This window comes from Mchenga conophoros, linkage group LG11 (genome assembly GCF_057382185.1).
Source record: "Mchenga conophoros isolate Kocher_MC1m ecotype Shallow Benthic linkage group LG11, M_conophoros_male_GT1.1, whole genome shotgun sequence".
Lineage (NCBI taxonomy): Eukaryota > Metazoa > Chordata > Actinopteri > Cichliformes > Cichlidae > Mchenga > Mchenga conophoros.
In genome coordinates this window covers 39,233,226-39,259,038 of record NC_140536.1, presented here as the reverse complement: position 1 = coordinate 39,259,038, position 25,813 = coordinate 39,233,226, and the positions used below count along the sequence as shown (strand labels likewise).

At 44.2% G+C, this 25,813-nt stretch overlaps 2 protein-coding genes across 4 annotated transcripts in view; both read left to right on the top strand.

Moving 5' to 3' along the window:
• arhgef2b (rho/rac guanine nucleotide exchange factor (GEF) 2b) overlaps positions 1-2,536 on the top strand; it is a 39,087-nt gene extending 36,551 nt beyond the window's left edge. Inside the window, exons 18-21 of the mRNA XM_085292987.1 lie at positions 11-61; positions 170-463; positions 711-867; positions 954-2,536. Coding sequence (XP_085149113.1) covers positions 11-61; positions 170-463; positions 711-867; positions 954-988 — 537 coding nt within the window. The 3' untranslated portion in view covers positions 989-2,536. The remainder of the gene's footprint in view (positions 1-10; positions 62-169; positions 464-710; positions 868-953) is intronic.
• A 5,291-nt stretch (positions 2,537-7,827) lies between these two features.
• On the top strand, positions 7,828-25,550 carry LOC146565076 (uncharacterized). 3 transcript variants are annotated; one of them, XM_085292990.1, is made up of 9 exons: positions 7,828-8,125; positions 12,659-12,804; positions 21,001-21,134; positions 21,323-21,440; positions 22,428-22,498; positions 23,552-23,627; positions 23,780-23,842; positions 24,379-24,448; positions 24,760-25,550. In XM_085292990.1, the coding sequence occupies exons 2-9, from the start codon at positions 12,670-12,672 to the stop codon at positions 24,840-24,842; spliced, it is 750 nt and encodes a 249-aa protein (XP_085149116.1). In that variant the 5' UTR covers positions 7,828-8,125; positions 12,659-12,669; the 3' UTR covers positions 24,843-25,550. The 3 variants fall into 3 exon arrangements, with proteins under 3 accessions (XP_085149116.1, XP_085149115.1, XP_085149118.1); XM_085292989.1 differs by having other exon boundaries at positions 12,656-12,804; XM_085292992.1 differs by lacking the exon at positions 23,552-23,627 and adding an exon at positions 22,788-22,863 and having other exon boundaries at positions 12,656-12,804.
• Positions 25,551-25,813: the final 263 nt, after the last annotated feature.

Sequence of the window (25,813 nt, the reverse complement as noted above, 5' to 3'; positions counted from 1 at the left end):
CTCTCTGCAGGACGTCCATCAGCGCTTGATCGGTCTGAGCACACAGCTTCACGCCCTGCAGGTCTGAAACTTATTTCTAGTATTGTTTGTTTATACATCCTGCAATTAACCCAAATAAATGTATAAATAGTGATTCATTTATTCAGTATTTATGTTATCAATGTCGCAGGCTGCTGTGATTCGTCAGGACTCAATGCTAGCGCTCTTGGTCAGTGCAGGCTCCACCCCCTCCACCACCCCTGGCTCTGCCCCTGGCCCCCGCCTCAGCCGGTCACTGTCACGTGACACAGGGTTGGAAGCCAGCGGGGAGGCGGTGCTGCTGCGGCGGCAGGTGGAGCTGCTACAGGAGGAAGTGACACGCCTCCGTCTGCGAGAGGAGGACCAAAACTGGGAGGGAGTGGAGCCAGGCACCAGAAGGAGGAGCAAAAATGGAGAGAAGAGTGATGTTATGAAAGGAGAACAGGTGAGTTGGGTTCACTTGTTCACCTACTGGGCAGGGATAGCTCAGTAGGTAGAGTGGTGGCCCCATGATCGGAAGGTCGGGGGTTCAACTCCCCGGGCGCTGCATTGGTGGCTGCCCACTGCTTCACTGGGTGAATGGGTTAAATGCAGAGAAACTATTTCCCTATGGGGACTAACACGCACACATTACATTACTAAAGCGCGATGAGTCGACAAAACTGAAATAAATCCGAGTTGTCTGTTGGCAGGTTAACAAGAGACGTAGCAGTCGGGAACTGGAGCTTCGCCCCCTCGCTCCACTAGCCACCGAGGATCCAGTCGACCAATTAGATGGCGTCCAAGAAGGAAATGAAGAGGAAGAGGAGGAAGTGATGAAGATCTCTCCTCGCTCTGACAGCCCCAGAGGTTAGTACCACTGATCAACAATCAATATGGAAAGCCCATGGCATTATGATGGTCTCCATGGTAACCTATTACCTCTGACCCCTCAGACCTGCAGGACATCCCAGAGGAGAGCGAGAGTTAACGCCCCACCTACAGCTCAGGGACCTCTGCTGTTGTCACTGCGATGCCACAGACACACATCGGACTCTTATTGTTAAAGGCCCTGGATATAATGCCATTGCCTGTTTTACAGTTTTTAGACCAAATCAGACTTTTGTTCTTGGAACATTTTCTAAAACTTGGAGCCAAAAGGGTAAGGGCGAGGTTAAATTGGCAACTTATTTTCCGCTTCAAACAAACTGGGTCATGTGATTAGATCACTGGTTTGATCTGTGCCCTTGATGTTTTTTGTTTCTTTGTTTCTTTGTTGTTTGTAAATGGGACCAGAGCATGCGTATCTGGAGCTGGACCTGGATCTGGATCTGGTCTGATCCAGATATTTTTCACAGTTTGTTTTAAGCAGACAGATTTTTATTTATTCTTTGAATCTGAGACACACCACACTACATTACCCAGAATGCCTTTGGACCAGCAGCCATCTCATATTTAAAGTTTTGATTTTAATGGTGTCTGATTTACAGAAACCATTACCAGTATGTAAGCATTGAAAGGACTGGGATTATGGGGAGGGATTGGAGGTTGGTGTGGTCAGATGTGGGTTTTGGGGGTCGGGACTCACGTAGTGCTGGATTGTAGGTCAGGTGTGTTTTTAAGGAGCACAGAGCTCCTTCTATTAGCATGTTAGCATGGCTGTGTCTCTTATACTTGTGTAGGACATTGGTTGAATTGACCAATCAGCTTGTTTCTTTTGATGCATGGAGGTGATGATGTCAGCTCCTCGTGTCGTCCGGTGATGATGATGATGGAACAGTGTTTGACATAGAAAATTGTTCATTTACAAAAAAGAACAACAGACGCCGGTGATGATGTAATCATGCGATCATATTGGGGTGGACTACAGCAAGTTTAACAAGTCTGCGATCAGTCAAAGAGGCCATGCCCCTAATAATGCAAACTCTAATCAGTTCAGACAGGAGAGTGTTATCTATAGAGACCAGTTTGTGAATCAGGCTGTAAGCATGTTTATTTTAACATGTAAGGATTTTGGGACTGACTCGCTGCTGCCTCTGCTGGACAGTAGAGGAACTGTAGTTTGGCGCTGATAAAGCAGAAAGCGTTACCGAAGAATGCGGGTATCCTCTGTCCTGATCATGTGTGATTGATCATCTCTGATCAGGTGTTTTATGGACAGTAGTCCCACCCCCTGTGAGTTCACATGATGTTCTATAGGTTTTGGAAACACAAAAAAATGAATTTGTAACATCAGGACCTGAATGTGATTTTGAAGTTTTTGAATAACTGATTGTGTTCAGGTTTAACGCTGGGAAGTTTCTACAGTGTGATTCATCACTGTTTTGTTATGTTTTTTTTATCTGAAGCTTTGGGATCCAAAACATTTCTGTTTATGCAAAAAAGCTCGCCAGGATGCACGCCTCACATCCAGATGTGCCGCTGTAACATTTCTTTTGAGTGTATTTTAACTGTAGTAACAATGGACTGAAGTAATTGTATTGATCTCTGATGAGTGTAGGTGATTCCTGCTGTACTCTTTATAAATCTAATCAGCTGCTCTTCGAGTATTTGTCTTTACTTTTAGCTTCAGATGAAACATGACTTTCAGATTTTGATTACTGATGCAGAAATGAATGAATTGATAAACTAAGCACACAGTGACACAAACTTCATTTGGAAAATTTATTTCCTGAAACTAAAAATAAACAAAGATGGCTGACATTCAATTCAATTCAGTTTTATTTATATAGTGTCAAATTACAACAACAGTCGCCTCAAGTGTCACGGGTGCAGGAGAAAGAGGACCCCAAAATGCGGCGCTCTGGCCAAAAAGTGTGCGTTTCCAAAGGTAGTGCCAAAAAACAGTGAAAGGTGCTAATCCAAAGGTGCTCCTCCTTAATCCCCAAGTGCAGCTTCGTCCGTGCAATTCCGTGTCTGAATGGTGCTTCCTGATTCTCCTCTCCGTGCCAATCTCCTGGGAGAGGTTGAAACCAAACACACAATCAGCGGGCTTCAAAACCAACAATCCACTTTCACCTAAAGTAACTAACGCTACCGGCTTGGAGTAAGCATTTGACGTTGACTGTCATCGTGCATCTTCCTTAAAGATGGAGGCTTAGTCCATCGTGGGCGATCATGGCTCAAAGAGTTGGCAGTTCGTCTTGTAACCGGAAGGTTGCCGGTTCGAGCCCCGGCTCGGACAGTCTCGGTCGTTGTGTCCTTGGGCAAGACACTTCACCTACCGCCTACTGGTGATGGCCAGAGGGGCCGATGGCGCGATATGGCAGCCTCGCTTCTGTCAGTCTGCCCCAGGGCAGCTGTGGCTACAACTGTAGCTTGCCTAAGAAAGCTCTCCGCAAAGCCAGAACATCTTACTATTCATCACTGATTGAAGAAAAGAAGAACAACCCCAGGTTTCTCTTCAGCTCTGTAGCCAGGCTGACAAACAGTCAGAGCTCTGTTGAGCCAACCATCCCTTTAACGTTAACTAGTAATGACTTCATGAACTTCTTCACAAATAACATTTTTATCATTAGAGAAAAAATTACCAATAATCATCCCACAGATGTAATATTATCTACAGCTACTCTTAGTACCATTGATGTTAAGTTAGACTCTTTTCCTCCAATTGATCTTTCTGAGTTAACTTCAATAATTACTTCCTCCAAACCATCAACGTGTCTTTTAGACCCCATTCCTACAAAACCGCTCAAATAAGTCCTGCCATTAATTAATGCTTCAATCTTAAATATGATCAACCTATCTCTAATGATCGGCTATGTACCACAGGCCTTCAAGCTAGCTGTATTTAAACCTTTACTCAAAAAGCATCTCTAGACCCAGCAGTCTCAGCTAATTATAGGCCAATGGTAAATGGCCTGTATTTATATAGCGCTTTTCTAGTCCCTAAGGACCCCAAAGCGCTTTACATATCCAGTCATCCACCCATTCACACACACACTGGTGATGGCAGCTACATTGTAGCCACAGCCACCCTGGGGCGCACTGACAGAGGCGAGGCTGCCAGACACTGGCGCCACCGGGCCCTCTGACCACCACCAGTAGGCGGTAGGTGACGTGTCTTGCCCAAGGACACAACGACCGAGACTGTCCAAGCCGGGGCTCGAACTGGCAACCTTCCGATTACAAGACGAACTGCCAACTCTTGAGCCACGATCTCCAACCTTCCTTTCATATCAAACATCCTTGAAAGAGTAGTTGTCAAACAGCTAACTGATCATCTGCAGAGGAATGGCTTATTTGAAGCAATTAGAACATGCTGTAGGTATTACAGGTACTGTGCTGCAGTGGTTTGTATCATATCTATCTAATAGACTCCAGTTTGTGCATGTAAATGGAGAGTCCTCTTCACACACTGAGGTTAATTATGGAGTTCCACAGGGTTCAGTGCTAGGACCAATTCTGTTTACATTATACATGCTTCCCTTAGGCAGCATCATTAGAAGACATAGCATACATTTACACTGCTATGCAGATGACACCCAGCTCTATCTGTCCATGAAGCCAGATAACACACACCAATGAGTTAAACTGCAGGAATGTCTTAAAGACATAAAGACCTGGATGGCCGCTAACTTTCTGCTTCTTATTCAGATCAAACTGAGGTTATTGTACTCGACCCTGAAAAGCCTAGAAATATGGTATCTAACCAGATTCGTACTCTGGATGGCATTACCTTGGCCTCCAGTAACTCTGTGAGGAACCTTGGAGTCATTTTTGACCAGGACATGTCCTTCAATGCACATATTAAACAAATATGTAAGACTGCTTTCTTCCATTTGTGCAACATCTCTAAAGTTAGAAATATCCTGTCTCAGAGTGACGCTGAAAAACTAGTTCATGCATTTATTACTTCCAGGCTGGACGACTGTAATTCATTATTATCAGGAAGTCCTAAAAACTCCCTGAAAAGCCTTCAGCTGATCCAAAATGCTGCAGCAAGAGTCCTGACAGGGACTAGAAAGAGAGCAGATTTCTCCTGTTTTGGCTTCCTGTTAAATCCAGAATTCAAAATCCTGCTCCTCACATACAAGGTCTTAAATAATCAGGCCGCATCTTATCTCAATGACCTTGTAGTACCATATCACCCTATCAGAGCACTTCGCTCTCGCTCTGCAGGCCTACTTGTTGTTCCTAGAGTATTTAAAAGTAGAATGGAAGGCAGAGCCTTCAGTTTTCAGGCCCCTTTTCTGTGGAACCAGCTTCCAGTTTGGATTCAGGAGACAGACACTATCTCTACTTTAAGATTAGGCTTCAAACTTTCCTTTTTGCTAAAGCATATAGTTAGGACTGGACCAGGTGACCCTGAATCCTCCCTTAGTTATGCTGCAATAGACGTAGGCTGCTGGGGGATTCCCATGATGCACTGAGTTTTTCCTTTCCAGTCACCTTTCTCACTCACTATGTGTTAACAGACCTCTCTACATTGAATCATATCTGTTATTAACCTCTGTCTCTCTTCCACAGCATGTCTTTATCCTGTCTTCCTTTTCTCACCCCAACCAATCACAGCAGATGGCCCCGCCCCTCCCTGAGCCTGGTTTTGCTGGAGGTTTCTTCCTGTTAAAAGGGAGTTGTTTTTTTCGCCGCCATGTGCGTATGTAAACAAAGGCACTGCGCATGCGCGTTTTACTCATATTCTATCGCCATATTTCATTTTCTTATCGTTGCCCAACATTACACCGGTATCACCGTGAACGGTATGATATGGCCCAGCACTGTCACCAAGTAGAAAACCAGCGGAGTGATACACCTCCTGTTGTCAGGCCTGCAGGTTTATCCCTGTGCTGTTCTCCTGTCTTGTGGTGGACAAACAATTTCTTTTTACTGTCACACATAATTTGTGGGGCATCTTATTGCGACACCTGATTTTAGTTTGAGTAATATTTTTAAATGGTTGTACAAAATAAAAATAAAAAAACGGCAGGTGTATTGGCTGCATTTTTTAGATAAATAGTTGTATATGTTTACAAAATGTGTGCATAAGTTTTCAAAATGTACAATTTATATTTACATTTCAAGTTATAAGAATAATTTACTCAACATGTCTGTTTTTTTGTTTACAGTAAAAAAGATACTACTAGGATTTGAAGTTTGTGTGATTTCAGATCAGTTGTGTTAACACAGTATGTCAATGAAAAAACAACTAAATTCAGACACGTGAGGTCAAGCTGAAAAGAATGATACCAAACAAAGAGGGGAAAAAATAAAATGGCACAATTTGAAGGTGAAATACAAACGTAAAATCAAAAGAAGTCAAAAATGACCGGTTATATTTTGGGCCTCAGAGGGTTAATCCAACAAATCATGAAAAATTAGGTTTAGATTTTTGTGCATGACAGTGCAGATTTCTGACATTTTGTGTAATTTAAGCTGTAACGATTTTACCTTTTTTTCTAACAATAAACAGTGAAACTTAAGTTAGACTTGTGTTGGTAAATGAACCGCCCCATGTGGTGTAGCTTTCTGGATCGTATACTTACAGCGTTACATCTTTATTTATTATCCAGGCTATACAGTACATAACATCACATGTTTTATGTCACTAAAGTGTTTAATTATGGGGGCTACAGAAAATAATTAAGTTATGGACTATATTTCTATGAAAAACGTGTATACTTACTGCATTTGAATCATTTTAACCATATGTAACCACCTGCATGTGTGTTTGAAAAAAAGGGCTTTGATTTTGCCACCCTCATGCCACCCTAAGAAAATTTCTCTAGATCCGCCCTTGGTCCAGTGGGTCAAATCGAATCCTTTGCGGACCAATTCTGGCCCCCAGCATTGTCTGTTTGGCACACTGCCCTATGATAATACAGAGAAAACCCAATAATCAAATGGCAACCTTTGATCAAGCCCTTGGCAACAGTGGGAAGGAAAAACTCCCTTTTAACAGGAAGAAAATTGTATAATCCGAACAGGGAGCTGGTTCCATAGAAGAGCGGCTTGATCAATGTCCCAGGACCACAGATCGCTGCTGTTACAGCACGAAAGTGGGGGTCTTCCTGCTGGCCAGCACACAGTCTGCTTTAACATCACGCTGGAGCTACCTGTGCACACCTGTCAGAGTCACTCCTCTCTGATCTTCTACACTTTCTTCCCACCTCGAGGTGGCTGCTGCTGTTAATTTAATTGATTTAGTTAGAGCCAAATTGCAATAACACATCAGAAGAACAAGCTGGAGAAGATTTCTGGTTTGGTTTGTTAAAAAAAAAATTGTCATTATGCTTTCTAAGGTTTAATATTCAATCACAATGAGAGGGGATTAACAGCTAAGGAGTTTCAAAAACAACTTATTCAGGGAAAAAAAACCCCAAAAACAAAACAGAACACAGCCAGAGATTGAAGAGTCCATTCAGTTTCAGGAAAGTCACTAAAACCGGTAAAACTGAAGCAAATCTGTCCAGAGGGGCCGATGGCGCGATATGGCAGCCTCGCTTCTGTCAGTCTGCTCCAGGGCAGCTGTGGCTACAAGTGTAGCTGCCTCCACCAGTGTATGAATGGGAGAGTGAATGAATAGTGGCATTGTAAAGCGCTTTGGGTGCCTTGAAAAGCGCTATATAAATCCAATCCATTATTAAATCTGCAGTTTGTCTGAGAGGAATTAAAAGTAAAAAGTACGTTTTAATTCATTTAAAACAGTCATATTTGCACAAAGAATTAATACACTTTCTTTAGTTTTGATAGAGAGCGTTAATGTCAGCTGTCCGGGAGGTATTCACAGAGCTCAGGAGTCTGATTTTAAACTTTGATACTCGGCAGCTTCTTCTTTCGGACTTTTACTTTGAAGAGGACATCGTGCAACATCACTTCCCGTGGAGCGAATTTAACCCGGAAGAGGGCGGAGTCTCCTGAGTTGGGAGTTGGCTGGAACCGGAATCCAGACTCAGCGCGACCAGAACCCTAGACCAGAAATCGAGACCACCACCCAAACAGGGAGCACGAGGACCGACACGACACTCGAGTCCGCGGAGGCTGAGACGGAGCGCGATTCACAGTTCGTCAAACTTCACGGAGAGTGAGGCATTAGCCGCCAACAGCTAACAGTTAGCTGACCGGGAAGTGAGTGCAGCGGAAGAAGGGCGCGAGCTACAGGTGTGACTGTTTCCAAGGATTCGGACAGGTAAGTGGGGGACACACGGGTAAAGCCGAGCACACTTGAGCTGAGCTAACGAACTAGCCGCTAACAGGGCGGTGTCCGCAGCTAGCTTCCGGCGCTAACGTGCTAACACGGAACAAACAGTGGCGCACACAAGAGGAAGTCAGGTGTGAAAAACGTGCTTCCGATAAAGTCGGTAATAATCGATGAGGTATGGATAAACGACCTGAGCACGTGAGAGGTGCGCGGGCACAGGGAGGGACTAAAGTTTGAGTTTTATTCAGACCAACTTTATTTAAAAAAGCCAATCATAGGGGGAGAGAACTAGAACCGCCCCCTGAACGTGTCTCTTCAGGTCAAAGCTTCAACTCTGACCTACACTTCCGATTTGATCAGTTTAAGCAGTGGTCAAAAATACGGGTGATGACCCTGTACATTAATCACACTTGGAGGATGGGTCATTGCTCAGGCCCAGCAGTGTGTGGAAATCAGATTATTAAGAATAATCAGAGTACTCTAAGAATCTCTGAGCTGAGCTCAAGTGTAGCAGTCGTTCTTACAGCCTTCAGCTTGGCGGTGTTGGGAATCAAGAGGCTGATGCAGCACAAGAAAGAGCCACTGGTGCTCAGGTGGAACAGCGGCTACCCATCTCAGCGGATTTGTGTCAGCTGACTGCGAGGAAAATTCCCCGAGATCAACTCGTTGCTGATACCCAATCCAAATATCGGGTCCTCCCAGAGGACGCTGTTCTGTGGAGATGATCTAAAGCAGAGATTGCTCTGCCCTCTTCGTTCATCTCAGGAGCGCGAAACCCATGTTTCTCTATGGGCTGCAGGATGCCACTGGGATCTGACAGCAGAAATAACCACGCCGCCTTCTGTCTGAGCTAAGCTGTTATACTAGGGCTGTTCGATATATCGGATGACAATATAAAAACGTCTATCGTTTCATTTTACGCAATCGTTTGTTTTGTGGTGTTGCGAGCCCCAGCTCGGACAGTCTCGGTCGTTGTGTCCTTGGGCAAGACACTTCACCTACCGCCTACTGGTGGTGGTCAGAGGGCCCGGTGGCGCGATATGGCAGCCTCGCCTCTGTCAGTCTGTCCCAGGGCAGCCGTGGCTGCAACTGTAGCTGCCTCCACCAGTGTATGAATGTGAGAGTGAATGAATAGTGGTATTGTAAAGTGCTTTGAATCCCGAAAAAGCGCTATATAAATGCAATCCATTATTATTAGTATTATTATTATTATTATTATTGTTGTTGTTGTTGTTATCGGGACGATAGATGTCTTATATCGGGATATGAGAGTTTGGTCATATCACACAGCCCTATGTTATGCTATGTCCCATCCATGTTACCATTGGCTGTCAGAACTTGACAGTCATGTCGCTTCAGAGTTGACGCGTTCCAGGAAAAGCAGGTTTTGGTTCTTCATGAGTTCGAGCCATTCACGTATCACCAGCAACACAGCATATCACTAATCTTTCTTACACATTCGAGAACCGCCTGATCACTGCTTTCCGTACGGCTTGGTCACTCAAAAATACACACGTTGGTTTAATGCAACTCAGTTTTATTTATATAGCGCCAAATCACAAGAACAGTTGCCCCAAGGTGCCATATATGGTAAAGGCCCTTCAATAATGCGAGGAAAACAGAGAAAGCCCAAACAATTATATGAGCAAGGGCTTTGGTGATGGTGGGAAGGAAAAACTCCCTTTTAACAGGAAGAAACCTCTGGCAGAATCAGGCTCAAGTATGCTCTCTCTTTCTAGTCCCTGTCAGGACTCTTGCTGCAGCATTTTGGATTAGCTGAAGGCTTTTCAGGGAGTTTTTAGGACTTCCTGATAATAATGAATTACAGTCGTCCAGCCTGGAAGTAATAAATGCATGAACTAGTTTTTCAGCGTCACTCTGAGACAGGATATTTCTAACTTTAGAGATGTTGCACAAATGGAAGAAAGCAGTCTTACATATTTGTTTAATATGTGCGTTGAAGGACATGTCCTGGTCAAAAATGACTCCAAGGTTCCTCACAGTGTTACTGGAGGCCAAGGTAATGCCATCCAGAGTAAGAATCTGGTTAGATACCATATTTCTAGGCTTTTCAGGGCCGAGTACAATAACCTCAGTTTGATCTGAATTAAGAAGCAGAAAGTTAGCAGCCATCCAGGTCTTTATGTCTTTAAGTCATTCCTGCAGTTTAACTCATTGGTGTGTGTTATCTGGCTTCATGGACAGATAGAGCTGGGTGTCATCTGCATAGCAGTGTAAATGTATGCTATGTCTTCTAATGATGCTGCCTAAGGGAAGCATGTATAATGTAAACAGAATTGGTCCTAGCACTGAACCCTGTGGAACTCCATAATTAACCTCAGTGTGTGAAGAGGACTCTCCATTTACATGCACAAACTGGAGTCTATTAGATAGATATGATACAAACCACTGCAGTGCAGTACCTGTAATACCTACAGCATGTTCTAATCGCTCTAATAGGATATTATGGTCGACAGTATCGAACGCTGCACTGAGGTCTAGCAGGACCTCTGTGAGATGAGTCAATAAGAAGATAATTTGTAACTAGGGGTGGGCGGTAGAAACGATATAAATTTGGCCAACAGTAGAGATTTTGACTATACCGCTCTACTGCGATAGCGCATGTTGATGGTGTCATCATCAAGCTTGGTGGGTTCTTTTACATTTGAGAGAAGCTAATTGAGTCTAATAACAGATTAAATGCCATGTTGAGGCTGTCATTTTTAGCATCTACATGGATGTTAAAATCCCCCACAATAATTATTTTATCTGAGCTCAGAACTAAATCAGATAAAAAGTCTGAGAAATCAGACAGAAACTCTGTGTAAGGCCCAGGTGGACGATAGATGATAACAAGTAAGACTGGTCTCTAGGGCTGCCATGATTAGTCGACTAGTCACGATTACGTCGACTATCGACGCGTCGACTATTAAATCAGTCGTCGACGATTTTGATAGTCGACGTAATCGTGACTAGTCACGATTAGTCGACTATCAAAATCGTCGACGACTGATTTAATAGTCGACGCGTCGTTTGAAGCTTTGTAAGATCACAAAAGACGCAGGAATGAGTAGCAGGATTTAAGAGTGTAATAACGGACTGAAACAGAAGATGGCAGCACTGCATGTACAAGGATGCCAGCTGCCGTTAAACCCCGAAGAAGAAGCAGCTGTGTCCCAGAATTCATAGCGCAGCCCAGCTCAGTTTCCAACAATGGTGGCAGCTAGTTAGTTTTAATGTTACTCTTATTATTCTTTCTGGGTCACAAAATAAACGTTTAACATATTTTCAGGCGAGAATGTAGCTGTGTAAACCTCAAATATCTGCTCAGTTTATCAGGACACCACATATTTTCAAAAGCACTCCGACGTTTTCGGAGACGTCTGTTACCCATTAGCTCGATAGCGAGCCGGGGGCTAGGCTCACTAGAGCCGTGAGAACACCGGACTCCCGGCTAATCGTTTTCAAACCCACCGCCGTCTTTCGCTACTCAGGTTAAACATGATATATGAGTCACTTAGATAACTTAAAAATGTTATTGTTTGGCTTTTTTCAGTATTTTATTTGTTCCTGAGTAAATCGGTTTGGCTGAGATTAAAGTTATAGTTTTTACACAGCTGAATAAACGTCAAGCAGACAGCTGATTATCAGAAGTGTGAGATGCTCGAGAATATGTTATTTTATATTTTAGATAGCAAGGAGTTTATTAAACTCCACTGAAACAATCTGCAAACTTCATTAAAATTTAATAAACTATCATCTTGTCTTTATTTTTAGTTAGCACAGACCTGAAACACTTAAAGCTGTAAGCTAATGATAGTTCTATAAGAGCAGATGCTGCTGGTGCAATAAGCTGTACGTTTTACGCCCAATGGATGATGATCTGAGTCCACTCTGAACCCCCCTGATGACATGCAGCTCTATTTGTCACTGAGCCTCAGCAGCTGGATACTCTAACCCGGGTTAGTGACTGGCGCTGCGACATTTGTTTTAAAGGCCACTAACACAGAGCTCTTCCTGAAATGGCTCAGGTTTGGCTTCTTTCTTTCCAGCTGTTGAGCTCAGTGTTTGAATTCTTGCCTCAATGTTTGATTTTTCTCTGAGCTTCGACTGACGTGTAAATTCTGCCTTATTCTTGTTTTTCTTTTCAGGATCATTTCTAAACGGAGACATTTGGTCTGCGTTTGTGTTTACGTTATTGTAAAGTCGTGTTTACTGGCGTGGACAAGTCCGGACCGCTAACAGGTTGTAGAAGTGAGCTCCCCTTGCCCCTTTTTTTTGGATTCATGTATTTACACACAGAGCTCTGAAAAGCTCCACGTTGTGTATCACACCGCGGCTCGCTGTGTTCGCTCCCCGGCTCAGTGATAGAGGGCCTCCCTCTGACCACAGCTGTAATTATTTCACTCTTACAAAACGTCGTTTGAACGGACTTCTTGCTGATAGTTTATTTCAGAATAGGTATGTGCGGCGCTCTGTTTTACTGTGAAAAGTGTGTAATAAACTTTTTCTGTGCAGTAGAAGAAGAAAAGATGAGTGGCGGCATGAACAGCATCGAGGCAGTGAAGAAAAAGATCAAAGTCCTGCAGGAGCAGGCCGAGGAGGCCGATGAGCGGGCAGAGCGACTGCAGAGGGAGGTGGAGAAGGAGAAGAGGACCCGGGAGGAGGTACGGCACACGCACCCGAACGATGTCCTTAAGTCACAGGCGATGACATCACGTATTTCACAGCTGTTTCCTGTCAGATGGCACGAGGCTGCGCTCCCACAGTCCTGTACTGCTGTGCATTTGTCATTGTGGGTTTAACCCTTTAAAACCGGTCGGAGTGGGCACGCTCCGTTTTGCGTAACTATTTTTAAATCTCTGTAGAACTGGAACCACGTAAGCTAGCGCAAAAAATTTTTGCGTATGAAACCGGAGGAGTTGTACTTGCATCTTATGCCATCAGCTTGCCCTAGGTCACGGTTTCCTTCCACATAACGCTTTGAAAAAACTGCATAAAAAGCGCTTGCAGCAACAAAAACATAATGTTCCAGAAACACGCTTTCAGCTGTTCAAAACACTTCCTACGTTGGAATAGACGTCAGCGCGAACAATCGCATGTCCGCCATTACCTGGCCGAGACTGGAAGTGATGTCATTTTCGTGGAAAATGTCGGTTTTTTTAGCTTCAGGGCCTTATAAGCCTATACTGGTGTTTTTAAAAGTCATATTTAGTGTTATGCTTTTCTGAATAGTTTCTGGGATGCTTACAACTCAAACTGCACTGCTGGAAATAGTTTGTTTTGATGCACATGCTGAATCTTTTGCAAATTTGCATTATAATATTTATTTTTGTTTTTCCTGCAGTATATAAAAATTATAAAAATTTCTCTAACTAGAAATATATGTAAAAAAATCAAAAACAATTTTCAATTTTCTTGTTCATTGCACTTTTTTGCAATTTATGTAGTTACTATGGACTTAATGCATACATGTTATTAAAATCTGGGCTATAACTGTTGTATTGATGTATAGCAACTTGAAATGTTCCCAAAAATGGCTCCACAGCCTGTAAAAATATAAAGATAAGCTCTGGCGGACTTGGTTCTGTGGTAAGGCTTATGTGGCACTGCATTTACCTGCCGTCAGACAGGAAGTGATGCCATTACTCGCAATCAGACTTCAGTCACAAAACGGGAAGTGTGCCTGATGCGGCTGGCTCTGATTGGTGTACAGCCTGAAGTTTAGAGCGAACTCGGCGTGTTTGAAGCAGGGCGAGATCAGGCGAGCTGTGTAGTTCCAGCAGGGCTGCAGCAGAGGGCGCTCACCTTTTCTAAGTTTGTGGGCTCGCTGACACAGTCGCCTGAGTTTTTGTGAATATTTGGTCCAGCCACTTGGTTGGCTCAGCATGGTGCTGTTTTTACTCTGATTGGCTGTTTAAGCTGTCCGTGACAACATGCTGATCGTGTTTGATGATGCTGGAGGAGAATGCGTTAACCCGGCGGCCAGCGTGAACAGGAAGTGATGAAGCTCGATGAACACGTTCCTGTTGCTTCTTTAAACACAGATATATTTCACCTCTGTAATATTCTGGATGTTTATAACTGAGCTCTTATGTTTGTAAACATTTACAAATATCCTGTTTTTGTTTTTTTGTGATTAATATTTTATTGTGCTTTGAGAACACTACAGTCCACTGCAGAGACAGATTACATCACATAAAAAAAAAAGCATCAGCATAGCAGCAGAACAGTAGAGAATACAAAACCAAAATGAGGGGGACAAACAAAGCAAGAGATAAACAAACAAAAACAGCCAGCCTTTGACTATGTGGGTCTTACTGCATGCCACACCCTGACATCCCTGAGGGTGCTTCGTCAGAATGTCAATGTCAGTCCCACTCCAAGTTCTAGTCTGTTCGTTTTATTCTGGACAGATATGGATCCCACTTCAGATGGAAACTCTCCACTTTATTCAGGAGCCTGTATGACAGTTGTCCAAGTGCAGCAAGTCTCCCTAGTTGAATATGCCATACAGAGACAGGTGGGGTGGAAGGGGCCTTCCACTGGGAAATAATGAGTTTACGCCCCAGCATCAATGCCGTCTGTACCCACAGCAGCCTTAGGCGGAGCATATTTAAGGAGTGATGGGTCCCCCAAAACAAATAGTCTTGGTGAAAAAGGAATATCCCATCGTATGGTTGATTTGATAAAGTCATGTATCTCAGTCCAAAAGATTTGGGTTTTAGGACAGCTCCAAAATCATATGGGTCAATGTGCCTACCCCAGTCTGACATCTGCATGAGGTTCGCCCTATACAGTCTGTGTGGCGACCAGTAAATTCGGTGTAGTAATTTAAATTGGATTAGTGTCCTTCTAAGTTCCCTGGACACCTTTTTACTATTCTGCAAAATTGCAGTCCATTCCTGATCTGTAAAAGCCACACCAAGGTCAGATTCCCAAGCTAACTGGAGGGCGGGTAGCCCTTTACTCGTGCCCTTAACAAGCATTGAGTAATATTTAGAGACTTCACGACCTCCCCCAAAGATTTTTTTGATGTAGCTGAGATATTCAATAGTTGGAGGTGGTGTTTAGGGGGAACCAAAAGTTTTGAGCAATAAGTGCCGGAGCTGCAAGTACCTCCAAAACTGACTCTGTGGCAACCAAAACTGCTTTAAGGTCGTTGAAGGACTTGAGAATACTCCCCTGATACAGGTCTCCGAGAACAAGTATCCCAGTCTGGACCCACAGTCTCCAGAAAAACGGAAACTTATTAATGCAGAGTTTGGGATTGAGCCATATGGAAGCCTCAGTGTGAAGGTGGGAGTTAAAATTTAATAGCAAGGCCACCTTCTTCCAGACCGTCTGCAGAACCGGAAGAATGGGGTGGGTTTGTATATCTGGTGGGAGCTTGGTGGTTAAAATGTGCATCGGAGGGAGTGGTGAGCACAAAGTACTCTCCAGACTAAGCCATGGGGGGGCTCGTTCTGGAGGGAGGGCCAGTGAACCATGTGTCTCAGACCGAAAGCATAATGGTAAAACAGTAAATCTGGGACCCCCAGGTCTCCCGACTCCACTGGCTGCTGTAGCTTTTTAAGCTTTATTCTAGGGCGTCTGTTGTTCCGTATGAATTGGTTGCACAATCTGTCAAATTGATGAAAATATTTTGATGGGATTTTTAGCGGGAGTGTTTGTAGTAGGTAATTAAATTTTGGAGCACAATTCATTTTGATGATGTTAACTTTACCCCAAAGGGTGAGGAACAAAGGGGACCATCTACTTATGTCGGTTCTGAACTTGTCCAATAGAGTTTCAAAACTAGCCTGAACTATGTTGTATAACAAACGGGGGAATGTAATGCCCAAGTATTTGTTACCGGTCTGAGGCCAGCTGAAATCCCCCGGCTGGAACAGGGTTTTGGGGCAGAAGGCTGTCAGAGGGAGCGCTTCAGACTTTGACCAATTTAGTCTATATCCTGATATATTAGAGAACCGGTTAATAATTCTTAAGAGAGCAGGTAGAGATCGTTCTGGCTGCGATATTAGGACCAGGCCGTCATCAGCATAGAGCATCAACTTGTGATTATTATTGTGGACCTGGATACCTGGAGAATCAGGGTCTCTACGTATTGTTGCTGCCAGAGGCTCTAAAGCTAGAGCAAAAAGCAAAGGACTCAGTGGGCAGTCCTGTCTTGTACCTCCGTGGAGGTCGAAGGACTGTGATACAATACGGTTCGTTAGTATTGATGCTCTCGGATTGTTGTAGAGAAGTTTGACCCACCTTATGAATTTTGGGCCAAAGCCAAATGCTTCCATTACACAAAATAGAAGTATTTTAGTATTTTTAGTATTTTAGTATTTATTTATTTATTTATTGTCATTGTCAAGAACAATGAAATTGCGTTTGGGGCTTCCATACAACCCAAAAAAAAGAAGAAAATAATAAATACCCCTTAAAACCCAAGTGTACATATTTAACCCAGTGTGACTCCAATGCAATAAGACAATCCTTAGCAATAATGTTCGTAGAAATTCAGACAAAGACCTGAGAAACATGACAAAATACAACAATGCAACCCATTCAATATTATTGTACTGTGAGATATGATATCAGATATGATAGTTATCTATTTAAGAAAGAGGGGGGGGGGGGGGGCAGGAGGGGGAAGAGAATAAAGATATGATGCACCAATGCAGACCAGTTCATTGCTATTAAGAAGTTGGATATGGTTATTGTCCGTGAGAGGGGGGCAGAGGAAAACGCCACTCCACCCTGTCGAATGCTTTCTCTGCATCCAGGGAGAGGGCTATAGCTGGAGAAAAGTCCCCCGTAGAGGATTTATCCTGGGTTGCCCACATAATATCAATTAGGCGTCTAATATTATCGGCAGAGCTGTGGTCCGAATAAAACCAACTTGGTCGGGGTGTATTAAGTAAGTCATGACCTCATCTAATCTGGTTGCTAGTACCTTAGCTAAAATTTTGCAATTGCAATTGATCAAGCTTATTGGTCTGTAATTCTTACAGTCAAGCGGGTCTTTGTTTTTCTTTAGGACAAGCGAAATAAGTGCCTCTGACAGTGTTGGTGGCAGGCTGCCCTTATCCAGGGCCTCCTCAAACATTTGCAGGAGTAAAGGGAAGAGCTCATCTGCAAAGTTCCTGTAAAACTTGGCTGTAAACCCATCCAACCCAGGGTCCTTGTCAATTGGAAGGTTTTTGATTACCCTTAAGATCTCTTCCTTTGAAATTGGGGCGTCCAGGGAGTCCACCTGTGTCCTAGAGAGAGTTGGGAGGTTGAGGGGGGAGAGAAAACTGTTAATTTCCTGAGAGTTTGCTTGTATTTCTGAGTAAGGCAAGGCAAGGCAAATTTATTTGTATAGCACAATTCAACAACAAGGTGATTCAAAGTGCTTTACAGAGACATTAGAAACAAAAACAAATAAAAAGCATGATTTAAAATTGATTAAAACAAGCAAACAAACTAACTAAACACACACATTTCACACCTGTTCGCGCGATCTGAACCCTTATCGTAAGGGGAGCTACCAGTCCTTCTGTGGACGAGCTACTTTCTATTTTAAATTCCCTGAATTTAAAATACTCTCTAGACCCAGTTGGGGAGCTAGAGTAGAGGAGTAGAGTTGCATATAGAAATCTCTAAAGGCTTCATTCACTTCAGAGGGTTTTGACACCATAGTGCCATCCTGTGCTCTAACTGCTGCTATGATAGTCTGAGCTTCTTTTTGTTTAATATATCTTGCAAGTAGTTTGCCAGGTTTATCTCCATCCATTTCTGCCCGAAATAGAGAAAACTCCATTTTCTGAGTCAAAATTGAGTTAAACTCATATTTAAGTCTAGTTAGGTGGGTCAGATTTGCCGAGCTCATGTCTGCCTTAAAAGCGGCTTCAGCTATGGCAATCTTCCTCTCCAGGTCTATCTGCTTGGTCAGAGCAGTTCTCTTCTTATATGAGGCATGCTGGATGATGAACCCTCTAATAAAGGCTTTCAAAGCTTCCCATGCTACACCTGCACTGGGAGCTGTAGAGAAGTTAATTTCTATATAAGAATTGATCTGCTCTCTTAAGGAGTGGAAAAAGTTGGGATCATGTAAAAGGCTTGAGTTTAGCCTCCATCTGGGAGACTTGGGGGGGCTACCAAATGAGCTCAGAGGCGTGGTCAGAAACGCGTATTCTACCAATAGAGCAGGACATTGCTGAGGGCATGATAGAATTTGACACAAGAAAATAATCTATTCTTGACAGAGTGTTGTGGGGGCAGAATAAAAGGTGTAATCTCTTGTGGATGGGTTGAATACTCTCCATACGTCCACCAAACCCAAGGTCCTACACATTTTTTATAGCGACCGACGCTGATCTAGAGTGTCGCTGTGAGGGAGTGCTTCGATCCAGTATATCATCCATGACCAAGTCCCCTGCTATCAGGATTGGGTAGTCGCCCATATCACAAATTTTGCATTCCAAGTTTCCAAAAACGGTGGGGTCGTTGATGTTTGGTGCATAGATATTGCTTAAAATCATCCTATGGCCTTGAATCTCAGCCAAGAGTATCAATGTCCGCCCATCTTCATCCTTAACCATCCGGGAGCATTTAAACTGTAACTGCTTATGAATTAAAATTGCGACACCCCTACTCTGACTGCTGCCACACGAAAAGAATACCTGACCAACCCAATCACGGCAAAGTTTATCTGACTCTTGGGGAGACAAGTGAGTCTCTTGAAGAAAGACAATGTCAACTTTTTTTGATTTGATAAATGTCATGATTTCTTTTTTTTATTGAGTGGTTAAGGCCCTTTACATTCCAGGTCATTAAAGTAAGGGCCCTTTGTGGCTTATTCGCCATCATGCAATACGTGTCGGACATATAACCGTGGGGTAACTTATTATTAGAACCAGGAGTTCAGTACTGAGTGGACAATATTTGGAAGGCTGGCTGTAAGAAAAATTGGGGGGGGGGTTGGAAGTAAATAAAAATACCAACTGATAAACATTTAAACGGATACGTCTGGGGCAACCAAGAACACTAGTCACCCTCAGGTGGGCTATGAGCCCCAGAAAGCAAAACATAAACTTTATGGTCCGTGACTCTAACCAGTCGAACAGTCATAAACAGGACCCGTCGCCAGCAGCATATTAAATCAATGTAACATGAGGAAAACAGTCATTCCGGGACTTAGCTAGCTGAACAAACTGAAAAGGGCTTCATAACAACTGAAAAACTTACAGGAATTTAATAGTCTTAGTGAGCTTCGTATCCTCAGAAGCAGCACAACTGAATAACTCAAATAAAACTGCGAAGCCCTATAATATTGAAACTAAACAGTTAGGAGGTGCAAAGTATATCGTGTATAGCATGTTAATTAAAGCTAGGGCAAGAAAAAAAAAAGGAAAAGAAAAAGGGTAGTGTTTAAATCCAAGCCCTGACTGTAAATATCTCCCTTAAAGTAAAGACAGAATGTAGTCCTGGGCTTTTTTTTTTTTTTTTTTTTGTGTCGGTAAACTCACGTCTGCCCTTTTTCAGCACCAGCACCGCTGGGAACAGTAGGGAGAACTTTATCTTCCTTTGGTGCAGCAGCCGTATACAGGGATTAAATGCCGCTCGTTTGTCCGTGACAAGTGCACTCACTCCAAGAACCGTATAATTATAAATATGAGCGTGGTGAAAGTTGGGCAGCATGCTAACGTCTTTTGTCCACTCTGTGTGCTCGTAAGGGTCTAACCCTTTCACTCCTTTGATTTTTTTTTTTCCTCATATCTTTTCTTTGCCTTTTTGTCGAGTCTGTCTTTGTACGGACCGGCATTGTTCTCCTTCGTTTTGTACATACCTTTTTTGGGCGGCAAAGAAAAACCAAGAAGGTATTGGAACCGGAGAATGAACGTTTTGCGGTGCTGCAAATGCTTGCATGTGATGCGGTACTTGGATTGTTTTGCCACGAGTTCCCAGCATGCAATGTGCGAAAGTCGCGTGGTCTGTCAATCTCTATTCAAGCTGCCATCTTGACCGCCTACGTCACCGGACTCCACAAATATCCTGTTATTTATCTTACTGTTGTTGTGCTGCAGCGACATCATTTCCTCCGATTATCAAAGTGTTGTGAAAATGCCTATGATTGATAGGTGCGTTGACTCACGCACATCTGGAGGTGGCTCACATGTGGTTCCTCCCTCACAGTGTGCACAGCCTCATTTCTACCTGTTACAGTAAATATCCAGTACCCTTCCTGTCAGCGGAGTGTGTACTCTGAGTACTGCAGTACAGTGTGTGTGTGTGTGTGTGTGTGTGTGTGTGTGTGTGTGTGTGTGTGTGTGTATCAGGGCGTGACGTGCTGATAAACGGCAGCATGAAGCTGCTGATAACACACACTTGGCTGTGTGACCTGATGCGTACAGGAAACCTGACCCGTTTCACTTCCTGTTACCTCCAGATTAAAGGTGCTGGATTAAAAAGGCCGCAGTCTGCTTGTGCGTTCTGCTGCTGAAACTCGACTTTAAGCAGAATTAAAGTCGAGTTTCATAATTTAAGAGTAAATAGACAAACTACAGTTAAGCTTTGTTTTTGTTTGTGAATCATGAAATCAGAAACATTATTTATAAAACAGATGATTCCTGTGTCATTTCCTGTTTGTGCTCCTGAACCAGAGCAAGCTTGTTATTACTACAATAACAATGTTTCATAACTAGTAAAAACACATTTTTAGCTTTAAGTATTTCATGTGCAGCTGTCACTGTGTGTGCGCGCACCTGTGTGTGTGAAAAGGAATTTTATTGTGAAAGGAAGGAACAGGATGGGGAATGACCGGATGTTTGCGCCCCTGGGGGGTTAGAGGTCGATGTGTCAGCTGACCTGTGTCTGTCTCCCCGCAGGCGGAGGCCGAGGTCACGTCTCTCGGTCGACGTCTGCAGCTCAGCGAGGAGAACCTGGACCGCACTCAGGAGAGACTCGCCGCCGCGCTGCACAAGCTGGACGAGGTTGAGAAGGTAGCCGACGAGAGCGAGAGGTCAGAGGGCGCTTGTATTCCACAAATACTGCAAAGTACTACAGCTTGTAATAATACACAGTAATACTGTGGCAGTACTATGAGAAGCACTGCAGGATTTGTAGGATTTGTTTGTAGCTGTTTTACACAGCAGCAGTGCTGAGAAGGTCAAAGGTTAAATGTGATCACATAACTTTGTCCACAATCAGGGGGATGAAGGTGATTGAGAACAGAGCTCTGAAGGACGAGGAGAAGATGGAGCTGCTGGAGGTGCAGCTGAGGGAGGCCAAAACCATCGCTGAGGAGGCAGACCGCAAGTACGAGGAGGTACTGCACACGCTGCTACTGGCATTACCACATAGTTAGAGCAGGGTGATATGACCCAAAATATTTATCACGATATACATCTGAAAATCTGCGATAACGATATAATTGACGATATAATTGACACGAGACAAAATACTTTACAACTCCACAACTTTATTAGTGCAAAAAAAACATCAAAGTATTTTCACTTAAACAAGCAGCTGTTTTATCTGCATTAAAGTTATATAAACATGTAACAGTGCAAATGCAAACTCCTCGCTGACAGTTTAACCAAAAGGCATTTCCATTGGAAACTGGCCGACACATCCTCAGCATAACCATGTATAACATCCACAACACTTAAAAAGAGGTTATACACACACAGCACGGTAACATTATGCTGAAGCACAGTACATATCACTCCGCGAGGCTCCGCCTACGACAGCCGTAATGCTCCAACAATCCATCAAGCGGTGCGGCTTCGTAGCTCAGCAAAGTCGTACTGAAACATCTGACAGATTTTCGAGCGCCGTGCACATAAAATCGTTTCGAGGTCAGTAAACACAACCAGAGTTCATACATAAGGCACACGGGATTATAAGGGGCTCTGTCGACTTTCAGACAAATCAAAGGATGGATTTTAAGTGCGCCGTATTTTCCAAACAACGCGGTAATAACGACGGCCCGCTAGCATGCTCTACCAAAAATAGTGCTTTGTTGTGTATCTGACGGACGAAAGCTAAACCAGTTCCACACCAGTGAAGCTGCAGCGTTTTACAAACCAGTTCAGGTTCATTGTTTCATTCAACGATCCGCTTTCACTCTTCTCGTTCTGCGTCGCCGCCATGTGCGTATGTAAACAAAGGCACAGCGCATGCACGTTTTACCCATATTCTATCGCCATATTATACATCTATCGGTATTACCGTGAACGGTATGATATGACCCAGCCCTAGTAGTACATAGTGGTGTCGTACACAGGAATGCAGTGTGCTGTTTGATTGACAGGTGGCTCGTAAACTGGTGATGGTGGAAGGAGAGCTGGAGCGAGCTGAAGAACGAGCGGAGCAGGCCGAGAGGTTCTGCGCGCACACACACACACACACACACACACACACACTTTCAGAGCCACTTTATTAGGAACACCTCGGGGACCACACAGGTGAGTTTCGAGCGGGTAGGTGTTCCTAATGAAGTGGACATACCTGCCTCTGTAACAGCATGAAGCTGCTTTGACACACCTGGTAACTTTGACATCACATTGATGTGATGCCACACTGCTTCTGTAACAGCTCCGCCTCTTTCTCCCTGTCTGTTTCTACGGCAACTGTCTGCATGCCCTGCTACCTGCCTCCACCTGTCTCACAGTAAGGTTCGGAGGTTGGAGGAGCAGCTGAGGAGCTTCGATCATTCGCTGAAGAGTCTGCAGGCGTCCGAGGATAAGGTACTGAGGGTCACGTGACCTGGACCTGCTGACCGAGTGAAGCTCCTCCTCCTGACCTCCCACTGCCTCCATGATCTCTGACCTTTATCTGCTGCTTCAGCTCCTCCTCCTCACCCTCCTCCTCTTGTTGCTCTGCATGAATCTACCTGCAGGCTCAATGACACCTGACAGTGCGCGCGCACACACCTGATGACACACACACACAAACTCATAGGGTGCTCAGGTGGTGTCGGGTTGATTAAAATCCTTCTAGAAGCAGTTCTCGTCACTCGGCAGCCATCTTGATAACAGGATGTCAAGCAGCAGGTGAGGTAGAAATGTAAATCAATGGCTTTGTTGGCATCCTCATGACTTGAAAACAAAGGGGCGGAGCCTACAGATCACATTTATGGTGTTCCACCTTGCACCTGTCTGCCTGGCGACAGAATACATCATCAGTTCCGTACCTGGCAATCTCTCAGAGCAGCACCTGTGCAGGTGTGCTGCTCCGTCTAAGTCTTGAGGCGGGAACATTAAAGATGGGGACCGTATGAACAGTTGGGTCAGGCTCATAACATTTCCAGGTTCTGCTGAGTGCATCCTGCTTTAGTCGGAAGGTACCGTAGTTGATACCTGACACCACCTGAGCCTACCTGCCCACATGCCTGTCTGACACACTGTGTCCTCTGATGTGACCTTTGACCTGCAGCAAGACCCGGGTGTTGGAGGAGGAGCTGAAAACTGTGTTCACAAGTGCAAAGTCTCTGGAGGCCCAAGCCGACAAGGTAGGAGGAGGGGGTGGGGCTTCATGGCACAGGTAATTCTGCCGGGGAACGGAGCCGGTGCAGTCTCTGGAACCAGAAACGGTTCAGCCTCACACCTGTGTGCTCACCTGTGTGTACCTGCTCTCTGATTGGCTGCTGTCTCTGTGTGTCAGTACTCTCAGAAGGAGGACAGGTATGAGGAGGAGATCAAGAGTCTGCGCAACAGACTGAAGGAGGTGAGTGTCATGTTCACCTGTGACGTCACGACCTGTTGGAGAAACTCGATTTGTTTCTTCTTTTCACAATAAAAGCTGTCAGCTGCATGGAGGGAAGCATCTGAATAAAGTCAGCCAATCGTCGGTTTAAGGCTAAGTGTGTAATGTATTTTCAATTTTATAATTAAGGTCTGAGACTTTGTCTGAGGTCACGAATATTAACTCATTCACTGCCATTGACGTCTATAGCCGTCAATTGCAGTGAATGAGTCAATGGGTCTAACCCATTCACTGCCAATGGCTGGCAGTGAATGAGTTAAACAAGATTAATGTGACCATAAAGTGTGATGTTTTATTTTGAAAAAAACTAAACAAAAAATATCTTGAAAGGGTTTAAGAAAGTATAAAACCAGGACGTACGAGCGTTTTCAGTTTGACTATTTATCCTGCACAAAACAACAAACCAGAGCGACCAATCAGGGTTCTGCAACAGACCAGCTTTTCACATTCTCCCCCGTGTGTATTTCCCTTTTGTCATCCGACTTCCTGTGTTTCAGGCTGAGACCAGAGCTGAGTTTGCTGAGCGCTCGGTGGCCAAACTGGAGAAAACCATCGACGGTCTGGAAGGTGAGGCCCACGATCAATATTCATCACAGACAACAAGTGTTATTTGTCACATACACAGTACAACATGTGTCCGAGCTGCGGACAGCCTGCAGACTTAGCTGCGCCATTCCAGGTTTTAGCATGGTTTTCTAGCAGGACCCTTACTGAATACAGGGCGAACTTGCAACTCCCGCTCCAAAGGCATATAGTCTTACCACTACACTATCAGCTGCCAGCTGAGGTCACAAAGTAAAACTGTAAGACCTCAGAGACCAGCCTGTGATTGATGTGATTGGTCATTGACTGGTTGGCCCCTCCTCTCTGTGTTGCAGATGCTTTGACTTCTGCCAAGAACGCAAACCTGGAGCTCCAGGCGACCCTGAACCAGACCATGGAGGAGCTCAACTCCTGCTGAACCTCTGGCTCCGCCTTACCTGACGTGGATGTCAGGAAACTCTGTGGCCAAAATATTCCTCTTCCCTTTCTTCCTCTGGCTCAACCCCTTTTGTCACTGGCCCCTCCCCTTTTCTCTGCTTGCTGGAGGTCAAAAACTAGATCCTCTGATCCTGCTATGAGAGGAGTGTGGGAGATATTTCCTCTCCAATCTGGCTCCTCCCCTCACCTTTGGCCCCTCCCCCTCTTTTCTCACATTCCTACTTTGAACTTTTTCTGCACAGTTTGCTTTGCCTCCACCCCAGTCATGTTTTTGTAATAATGAGTGACTAACAGCCCCGCCCCTCGTTAACTAATGACTAATGGCGTGTTTGTCTTAACGGTTTGTTGTTCCTGCTTTAGTTCACTTTGCCACAATAAATATTGATGACTGATTGATGAAAGCCAATCTTCTGTTAGCCAATTAATTATTGTTTTTGTCTTCTGGGGTGTGGCTTACTGGAGTGACCAATAACGGAGGCATTCAACTGCCAAATATGGTGAACAAAGGGGCCAATCACAAGCCAGACACGCCTCCTGTTTTCTTTGACCTTAGGACAGAATCAAAGTTAAGAAAAGTGATTACCTGGAGGCAGGTGCTGTCATCACTGATGATGTCACAGTTCATTGTAATAAATCGTGAAAGTGAAACAGGATTTTATAAAATAAAAGTACCGTATGTAGAACCAAACAGAGTCTGGGGGTTATTGATCGATCGACTCATTTTCCTCTGAAACGGTGAGGCAGCTGTGAAGTTGTACTGCAGTACAAATACACGTCCGCAGGAGAGTTTAAAAACTGACACCAGGTCAGTTTTAGGCTCAGTCTTAAAACCTGGTCACGTTCTAGTGACTGAAAGTGCAAACTTGGGTAAACTTTCAGGCTTGTGGAACAGGCGTGTGCTGAGAGCCGGTGAAATGGCTCCTTTTACTACACCAGCGTTGTCTTCCAGCT